Source organism: Macrobrachium nipponense, chromosome 22 (genome assembly GCF_015104395.2).
Source record: "Macrobrachium nipponense isolate FS-2020 chromosome 22, ASM1510439v2, whole genome shotgun sequence".
Taxonomy (NCBI): domain Eukaryota; kingdom Metazoa; phylum Arthropoda; class Malacostraca; order Decapoda; family Palaemonidae; genus Macrobrachium; species Macrobrachium nipponense.
The window spans coordinates 18,536,521-18,547,237 of record NC_087213.1 but is presented as its reverse complement, the minus strand read 5'-3'; the positions used below and the strand labels follow the sequence as shown (position 1 = coordinate 18,547,237).

At 37.4% G+C, this 10,717-nt stretch overlaps 1 protein-coding gene across 1 annotated transcript in view; it reads right to left on the bottom strand.

Annotated features, from left to right (window-relative positions):
* Positions 1–6,546: 6,546 nt before the first annotated feature.
* Positions 6,547–10,717, bottom strand: part of LOC135198517 (CD63 antigen-like) — an 8,617-nt gene continuing 4,446 nt past the window's right edge. Inside the window, exons 2-5 of the mRNA XM_064226171.1 lie at positions 9,131–9,319; positions 8,559–8,732; positions 7,365–7,619; positions 6,547–6,825 (exon numbers count right to left, since the gene is read on the bottom strand). Of these exons, the coding sequence (XP_064082241.1) occupies positions 6,778–6,825; positions 7,365–7,619; positions 8,559–8,732; positions 9,131–9,319 (666 nt within the window). The 3' untranslated portion in view covers positions 6,547–6,777. The remainder of the gene's footprint in view (positions 6,826–7,364; positions 7,620–8,558; positions 8,733–9,130; positions 9,320–10,717) is intronic.

Sequence of the window (10,717 nt, the reverse complement as noted above, 5' to 3'; positions counted from 1 at the left end):
TGCCCGTCCGCCTTCAGTTCTTAAAAACTGCTGAGGGTAGAGGGCTGCAAACTGGTATGTTGATCATCCACCTTCCAATCATCAAACATACCAAATTGCAGCCTTCTAGCCTCAATAGTTTTGGTTTTATATAAAGTTTAAAGTTAGCAGTGATCGTGCATCTGGCACCCTTATACTACACAGGCCACCACCGGGCCGTGGCTGAAAGTTTCATGGGTCGAGACTGAGAGTTTCATGGGCCACGGCTGAGAGTTTCATACAGACTTATACGTTATACAGAAAACTCGACTGCCCCGAAGAGACTTCGGCGCATTTTATACTTGTTATTGCAGCGACGAAAAGGAGTTGTTTTAGATTCGGTAAAACAGATACACAGAGTAAAGAAAGAAGTCAGACTTCTGTTCATTATACATTGAGGCGAAGATGAATGAATGATTAGCAGGTTCCCGTAGTTGCAACATTAGGATATGTCAACTCCGAATTAGGAGTCACTGAAGCGACCTACTGATCAACGTGAAGCCCGAACCGTTTTGCAGAGGACACTGGCTAACGTGTAGTCAATACCAATTTTTGATGGACACCTGTTGATTGACGTCGAATCATATATTAATAATAATAAAACACAAGTCACACACAAAATATCCAAAAGCTATCGCAATCCTTCGATGCAGTAGACAACTAAAGCAGCGAAATATTTGAGAGAGAGAGAGAGAGAGAGAGAGAGAGGAGACGAGAGAGAGAGAGAGAGAGAGAGAGAGAGAGAGAGATGGTCGTTGGAAATCTCATTTCATTAAGGAAGGGAATGAGGTCCCCGCCTCAAAATTAATGGTGATGCTGTTTCGAGTTGTCTCTCAGGAATTTTTTTCTCCCTCTTTTATATGAGGAAGATTACTTTGCTCTCTTAATTTCATTATTATTATCATTATTAGCAGTAGTAGTAGTAGTAGCAGTGTAGACTAGCCAGATTTATATTATTTAATGTTTTCCTTTCATTTCATTATTATTATTATTATTATTATTATTATTATTATTATTATTATTATTATTATTATTATATTAGTAGTAGTAGTAGTTGTAGTCAGATTTTATTATTTTTGTTTTGCATTTTATTTGTTATTATTATTATTATTATTATTATTATTAGTAGTAGTAGTAGTAGTAGTAGTAGTAGTAGTAGTAGGAGAAGAAGTACTACTAGTAGTAGCGTAGAGACAAGTCAAATTTTTTTTTGCATTTTATGTTATTATTATTATTATTGATGTTCAATTGTCTCTCATTCTGAGTAACATTATTTGCTTTAGACACATAATGCTCGTTGTTGTTTTATGCCAGTATCTTTTATCACGATATACCGTTGACGTCATCGCTAAGGCACAAGGCTCTAGTGGGCTTATTTATGGAGTCTTGCCTTTTAATCTCCGTCAGCGAAATTGGAACTCATTCACCAGCCGTATATTACTCTTGTCTTCGCTGAAATTAATTTTCATTCTTGTCGAACGGTACCTTCCTCTGTAACTTGGCGTTTTAATTTTTTTTATAATAGTTTTTTTGTCGAGGTCCTTGAATATTTCGATCGGGAGAGGCCTCTTACGTCGTAATTTAAATTACTTTTGAAAAGTATTTTACTAAATGCGTAATTTGATCGTTTTTTGAGATCCATTTTGCGTTATTATTTTCCCGTGATGTGCAAACGGTTTACAATTTGTTAAGAATTTAGTGTAATCACATGAAGAGTGAGAGTCTATATTGTTATTTTGAGCTCTTATTATGTTTTCGTTATAGCAGGATATCTTGGAAAATGGTCGAAAGGAATTTGATAAGGCACACCAGATATATCCGCATTGAGATATTCGTATTTTTGTGTAAACAAAGTCAGTGCCTGCAGGACCTGTGTACGTCACTCATCTCTTTAGCTTCGAGTCCTTTTGTTAACAAGGCGTGATCCGACCTTCAGCTAACTCGGGGGGCATGCTAAAATCTACTGACAAATAGTGCGGTATTTCACCAACGAAAATGAAAAGAAATACACTGCATTTTATTAGAAAAGATTTGTCTGTATTGTTTAACATGTACATTATCTATTTTTTTTACAATTTCATCCTAATGAGTAAATCATAAATATCCTATTCTGAAATTCCTGTATCTTTGACTCAACGCGAAACGCCTTTTTCATACTCTTTTTAGGCTCTTCCACAGACCTTTCCTACTCCCTACACACACACACACAGAACAACAAGAACAACAACAACAGCAACAGCGAAGTAGTTAGTAGGTTTACTCCCCTAGGAAGCGACAATTTGGATGTTCTTATAACTTCAAAATTACCATTTAGACATAAAGTACGTGAAGTGTCTGAATCTTATTTTAAAAAGGTTAAGGGGTGTTTTGTTTGGATGTTACAAGTCATTGTTACTTTTCTTTCTATTCATTGGGTTGTTGTGACGTTTGCTTTTACAGTTGAAGGGTGTTGTCATGTGGCCAAGCTGTTGGAATGGAATTGGAACATTCTGCACTTAAAGCGAAATGGAAAGTGAAGAAGGTTTGAGATATCTAACAGGATTCAAACAACGCAGTTGCACTATGACACAGTTGTCAGGATAGGGTGGAAAGTAAGATGGGAGAAAGATAATATAAACGGAGGCTCAATAAAAAGGAATAAAAGGGAAGCTGCAAAGAACCATAAATAATATCTACAATTCACTGCTTGAGATGCACTGAGGGCACTACCATCCTGCGGAACATGTAAGCTATTGAACATTCTTTTGTGACATGATACTCAAAAGATGGAATCTTCTGTGGGAAAATTTTTAAAAAATGAAAAAGAGCAAATGGCACCTGATACACCAGAAAATGCTAAGTGGTGAGATATTGAACCTGACAGCATCATGATTAGCTTAATTGGGAGCAAGGACGAATTATTAACATTTCTGTTAATAATAACGAACTGGATATTGGTACGGCAGCCGTACCCCGATCGCTGTAGATATTGGTACGGCAGTGAATTGCGCATGCGCGAACTCTTGGTTACACCTTAGGTATACCAGTGACAGCAAGAAAAATGGCAAAGGAACAGCATGAACCGCGGAATAATACATTAGTTTTCGCCGAAAAACATGTTTTCAGGCTTTAGCGAGCTGGAAAATAGCCCTGAGAAGAACTCCGAAGAGGAGATTCAAAGAGGATTATATATAAATATATACACTTCCATCGTGTACCTTTGGTGACTTTCTCGGCCCTTTATTCTGCACGACATCGGCAGTTACAAAGGGCCGCCTATATACACTTTACAATATTCTTTTCATTCACTTCATTCAGTTCTCAGGCTGTCAGAGAAGACGATAGAATTTACCAGCTAGTGAAATAGCAAAATTAAACAATTTCAGTACTATTCCATTAAAATTGGGATAGTTTTGTTTTTGTAGCACAAACAAAAAACGGGACAAAATTCACAAAAGCAAAACAGAAAGGGGTGCGAGGCATTTTTCTAACTTAAAAAAGGGGGACAGATGTTCAAAAAGCGGGACTGTCCCGCCTAAAAGCCGAACTGTGGTCACATAATACAGTATGATTACCAAACTGGAAAACGGATACAGCTAACAGCCGTACCTACAGCAAGTCCAGAGCGCAATACGGCACAACTGACAGTCTGCCGTACCCCCACCACACTGTTATTTGTACGGCAAGAAGTCTGAAATTGACGCATGCCCAATTCACTGCCGTACCAATATCTACCGCGATCGGGATACGGCTGCCGTACCAATATCCTGTGCCATTTATAACAATCAACGAGGGCATACTGTTTTCTTACAGAATGCTGAAGCCAGATCGGAATTATCGGATAATAAGGCAAGAGGTTATTGCAAAGCATTCTTTAAGTTAGTATGTAAAATTGCTATAACTGATAAAACTTGTCGGGAAATGGGTGACGACTTTATTTTCGGAAAAGCGATTTGCAGATTGGTGTGTGAAAAAGCAAGTTAAGAATTGAACGTAAAATAAAATAAAAATAAAATAATAATAAATTAATTTATCCAAACGTGAGAGATCACGCATAGGTAAAATAGGGCCGATAATGTCAAAATAACTTGAATAATTTAAATTTAAAAAAATAAAATAGGCAAGTAATCCCTACAACTCGATAGTGATTCTAAATAATGTAGTAGTCCCCCTTCGAAGAAATATGAAATGCCCATTTTCTTTCTAATTTGCCAAGAACGTTTTCTTCCTTAACGTATTTTACATGGTAAACACAAGAAGTTTTACCTTACTTTTTGCCATTGGGTATAATAATAATACGTGCGAGGAAAGTTTGGAAGAAAAATTCAGTAGATTTTCCTGATCTTTACTTTCATTTATTCATCACTTTATTCAAGATTTTATTGTAAGAAGTTAGATTAGTTTTTATGATACAGAATCTAGGCAGTCCTCACTAACATCAAGAATATTTTTCATCATTTACATTTTTGCAAACTAAGTATGGCGTAGATTGTTGAAAAATAATGGTCATTAGGCGTATAGAATGTCAGTGATGTTCTTCAGTCTTCTTATTTTCTGTTGCCGACGAAAAATCTTAGCTGTGTAAAGAGACGTTTATAAACATTTTCAGGATTATTTTTATTATCAACAAACTCATTTTTGGTTAAGAAAATCAGAGCAAATACCGATAATAAACCATAGTGGGAAGATACAGTTTGCTTAATATAATAACACTACACTTCAATTACAACGAACGAACGAAGTCCGTAAGATAGATATCTAATAGAAAGGAGTAAAGTAACTCGATAATACCATTTCCTAAAATATTTTTTTTACTCCGAAGATTCTCATGGGAAGGAGAGGAATAGTGAAGATAAGAGGAAGGAGGACTGAAGACTTTATCTACGTAGATCAGAGAAAAGAGAATTGTCGCACAGTTTTTGCGTTAAACTGGCGTTGCAAGTGGAGGAAAGACGTTCATCTAAACGACTTTTTTTTCTCTACTGACTTCGGATTATAGCGATACATAGATCAGTAGAATTGAAAGAAACGCTTGATTTTTTTGGTTATATCTCCTTTATTGATTTTTAATAGACATGCATAATCATGAGAAACAATATTAAATTCAATGTAGAAGGAAATGTCAAACATTGAAAGTATGAAGTAAATGACGATAAACTTACGTAAAACGAAGTCTTAAGTCACAGGTCCGCCTTCAACCTGGTTGGGTTAGATTAAGCTGGCCTTATGCCAGCATGGGCCCTTGCCCTAAGAGTGGTACGAGTGAAAGGAAGTAAGAGGCCTGAAATTGACCATTGGATTCTGCCCAACCAACCCACACGAATATGAAAGCATTGCATCACATATCTCAATGTCTGGGACTAGGAAAGGTGCATCAGTGTTTGTGTAACCAGCAGATGCGTTCCTTATCATGTGATAAGCTGAGATAAGAAGAGATTGTTACAGAGCAGATGATCATGAACCTTGCACAATGGGTGTCCAAGAACTAAAATGCCTTGTAAGGGGTTTCAAGATAAAATTTTATTAGAAAAGCCTGTCAATCATGGGATTATGAAAACTTGTGACGCTTTCTGAAAGTATATGCTTATAAAAAGATTTTCGGTAGTAAAGTGCGTTCCTGATGGTTTTATAATTACAGAAAACAAGGGCAGTGTGAACAAAGCGAGGACAGGGTTGTGAGATAGTTGATGGTCATAAGAATTTCGGAAACAATCATAGTATATAAAAGCTCTGTACAGTCTGAAGGTCATAAGGTCTTACAAGGTTTAGAGAGATAACAAACGGAAAATCTACCATGAATCCCATGGCTTAAATTTCTGAACTAATTTGTTTATGAAAACTGGCTGCATTGTGCTTCAGTTTTCAACCCAAACGTGCTTTTGGGGGAGGGACTTGTTTCCCCTCATAATTCCAGCTTTTTAGGGCTGTGAAATGAATTGAAAATTGTGTTTTACTTTCTAGCTTATTTTCATTTTCTTCTTCATACTTTTGGTAATGGTTGCACCCGCTCTGTGCCTGTCAGGGAATGGACCTTAAATCAGTGATACATCTGCTTTGGCCAGGGTTGATGTTGCAGGCCTCACATGCAAATGTAAGTAAATACGTAGTACTATAAATTCAGAGTTGACGTACGGGTCCTTGTGCCGTGGAACCAGGCATTCAGACATTCTAGTGCGCCTGCGCTCCTGCACGACTCTTATCGTTAAGCTTGTGATACAGTCTCACGTAGTTAGACGCACTTTATCATATTTCACCATGAAAAGCAATTTGTGGTGAAGATTCAGATATACGTGTGAAATAAGGTGTGGTTGAAATAGATATCGTTCTTATAAAAGTCAGCTTTATATTATATATATATATATATATATATTATATATATATATATATATACATTACATATACATTACATATACATTACAAATACATATATATATATTGCAATTGTAAGTCCCCAAATTTTTGTGTTTTATGCTGGCCTTAAGTAACAACTTTTGGAAAAACTAGCACACGCACAAACACACACACACGAAGGTTATAATAGAACTAGGAGTGATTTCCACTTGCACTTATCTTTGGCTCTACCGTATAATATTATGACACGTTCCATCTTTTGAGTATCATGTCATTTTTTTTTTTTTAGCTGAATATTCACTTAAAGGAAATCCGAAATGTTGTAGAAAAGTTGATACATTGTGACAGCGGAAGTTAACTTGGCGTTTGAGATGGCTGTTGGAGTTGGGGACTCTCCTCTGCCACTCTCTCGGCCATTTCAGGATGCTGTTAACGGGCTCCTTTGGCCAAACTGCAGGCGAAGGATATGCTGAAGCCCTGGAAGGAGAGACTCTGTTAGCGACGCTCTTTGGAAGCAGTTTCGGGTATAAGATGTAGATTCAAGTCTTGTAAATGACGTTAAGTATACCTTAGATTAACCACACAACTGAGCTGATTAACAGCTCTCCTAGGGCTGGCCCGAAGGAATTAGATATTTTAACGTGGCTAGGAACCAATTGGTCACCTAGCAACGGGACCTACAGTTTATTGTGGGATCCGAACCACATTATATCTATCACCAGAAATCAATTCCTCTGATTCCCCGGTGGCCGAGCCGAGAATCGAACTTCGGTGGAAATGGCGTGAAACCTTTCTTTCATATCCGTCAGTCTTAGATTTCTTTTTCTTTTTTAAACTCGTCAGTCTCAGTTCATTTCCTTGTTCTAAATATTGTTCTGTATTATTAAGAATCAAGATATTTTCTCAAGGAACAACAGTATGCTATTGATAATAATCTGTACTTTTTTCGTTTTATTAATGTTAATGTTTGCTTGTTCCTGTGAATACGACGTTTGTGCACCTGCTTTCTTACTAACCTCCACGAGGGCCAAGATGAGGCAGGCAACCCCGAGGCCGACGGTGGCGTCCTTTGCGTCTTCCTGGATGGCATAGAAGCAGCCCTGGGTGTAGATCTTGGTCTCGACGTCTGGGTCATCAAGGACACCTAAACCACATCCTACAACCGTCGTGTTGCCTTTACAGCAGCCGTCCGCGACGCTGTTGTTCTCATGTTGTTGCCCGTAATAGAAGTCTTCCCAGTCGGTGTAGTTCTGGACGCCACAGCATTTTAACTAAGTTGAGAAATTGAGAAATATTAACTTTGTATAAGTGGTTGTTGCGTTGTGAGTCTTCCTCTAAAATTCAGTAGCTCAGCCCCTTCATTCAAAACCGCTATGATAAAGAAAGTCATCTCACAATGAAGTTACAACAGTTGTAGACCCGAAATACCTGAGCGAAAGTAACGTTTTACAATCTACCACCTTTTCGAAAAAACGCAAAGCAACGGCCCTAATAATTTAATGTTGTGGCAACAGCGAAATGTTCTGTCATCGCCACCTTGTAAAATAAAATCTATCTATCTATCTATCTACCTATATATATATATAATATATATATATATATATATATATATATATATATATATATATATATATATATATACGAGGTGGCGATGACACAACTTTTCGCTGTTGCTACATCATTAAATCATTACGGCCGTTGCTTTGCGTTTCTCCTAAAAGATGGTAGATTGTAAAACGTTACTTTCTCTCAGGTATTTCGGGTCAACAATTTTTGTAAATTCGCTGCGATGTAGCTTTCTTCATCACAGCGGTTTTGAATGAAGTTGCAGAATTACTGAATTTCAGAGGAAATAAAAAGACAATCAAGCTGTTGTGTCATAACAAAACTGAAGAGTGAAACTGCCTGTTCGTCTGCCACCCTGAAATCTGGCAAAGATTCCAGAAATAATCGGATCACTTGGAAGCCATGGGACGGGGCAGAAAAATGAAAATCTAAAAATCTAATTATTATTTTCATTGTCGACGGGCATGGGAAGGGAAACTTTTTCCCTCATACTCTCATGCTTGCAGGGGATCGGATAAAGGAGTGTTTCAGTTTTTAACATATCGGTCTGCTGCTAGAAAGTGAAGGAGAGTTAGTGGAAAGGCGATTGCTTTGTCATCGTTATCAGATAGAACACAGTACAACCCGCGCGTTTGTATTCTCACATCATGCTGAGCCTGGTCGATGGCTTTGGTGAGGCTCGTGTCGTTTCTCCCGTAATCGTCGAAGACTTCCTTCATACCCTTTACGATGATTTCCTCAGCCTTGTTCGAGTACACCAGTATCAGGATGCCAAGGATAAGCTGCGCCAGGAGAAGGATGAGCACGATGCCTGCGTACTGTCCGGTGGGGAAAAGCATTTGTAACATTAATTTTTAAACTAGTTTTTTTTTTCCTACAGCTGTAGAAGTGTACCATTCATATTTTTTTTAATGTCCTTTTTTTTATTTTTTCGCTATTTTTTTTAATCTTGGGCTGCAAAAAGGAGTGATTTGGTTTTAATTTTTTCCCCTGATATGTCAAATTGATTCCAACCTCACTTACCGGATTTCATTGGTATTTATTTAAGTTGAATGGTTTTGGTTAGATTTAATTCATAACAGTGATATCCGAAGCATGACCCAGAAATTGATGCACAAAGTGTTTGCGTGTATATATACATATATGAATGTGTGTTGTATGTATGTGTGTGTGCGTGTGCGTGTGCGTGAAAGAGAGAGTATACTACTCCTCGTACCGTGTATAGCAAGCACGGGCTCTCCTGCACGGCACCGCAGCATCCTAAGAATCCTATGAGGAGAATGATAAGTCCAGCGATGAGGATAATGATGGGCAAGGAGAAGGTGCCTTCGCTCAGGAGGACTCCGTAGGTGTTGTCCTTGGAGATGACCATGGAAGCCAGCGCCACGACAGCCACTCCTACTGCCTGGAAGGAGAAGAAAAGAGAAAAGAATGAATGAACCGGGAAAAGATTATTCGATTAATTAACAGAGTTCTTTGAAATGGCTTCGTTCTTTTCTTTGTCAAGAATGGTGATGATTTCTTCTAAAATGTCAAGAATGGTGATGATATTTCTTTTAAAATGTCAAGAATGGTGATGATTTCTCTTCTAAAATGTCAAGAATGGTTATTATATTTCTTTTAAAATGTCAAGAATGGTCACAATTTCTTTGAAAATATTATCATGTCCCTTCAGCGATGCCAAGCCAGATAAATTGACTTAATTGTGAAAGCCCTTTTAAGATGTTACGTCATCGAAACTTTTATAAATGGAAACACATTTAGAGTTGTCACTTTACTGGAATTATAAAACAGACTATTATGAGTATTATGTATCACGGATTGCATTTATAATGTGATTAAGTATTAGGTAAATATCTTTTCATTTCCAGTTACCTAAACATTGAAAGGTGGGGACAACATTAATTGTCTTAGTTGATTAACGGATGGAAACCATTCTCATAAGAGATATGAAAAGGAAGACATACCGAAAATGTTAAGATATTGTCTACCACTTGCTCAAATTTCAGATGCCAACAGTCCGTGTTTACAAATTCCAGTGAAGGCGTAATCTTTAATTGATTTCCTTTTGTAGATATTCTGATGGTGTGATTGTTATCCTCCGATGGAAACTATGGATATTTGGACTTGGGATGTTCGAGGGTCCTCTCTCTCTCTCTCTCTCTCTCTCTCTCTCTCTCTCTCTCTCTCTCTCTCTCTCTTTGTGTGTGTTAGTGATTCACGTATTCGTGAGTGGTCAGTGCACTCCAAAAGTGTTTTGAAATCGTTCGAAAGATTATTGATTGAAAAAAAGAATGTATCCACTGTTTATAGCAGGATGAGGCTAGTATCCATCCTTTATTTGAACTTAGCTTTCATGTTATTGAAAGTATACCGGATGCTTTATATACTTGACTCTAGTTCAGAAGAGTGAACGTTAAACACGGTGGGCGTACGTGAATTCTTTAGAAAGTAACTCTGAACATCTTGTGTATAAATGACTTAGTAACTTATCAAGTTAGTCTAATAAAACGAGGACGATATCTGTTCGTGCAACTCTTCTTGTCGAGGCGTGTGACAGAAGACGACGTGGCGTGTAGTTATCAGCTTGACTCATTCCGTAGATAACAAAAGCACGCCACTGTTATCGTTAGCAGTTCGTTCATATTGTGATGGGAGCTTGGAGATCTACGCTGTAGTTTCAATGGCGCCTTTATGTAAAGTCAAGTCATCGTTACTGTAGACAATAGCGTTAAGTTTGTATGTATATATACACACTTATATATATACATTATATTTATATATATATATATATATATATATA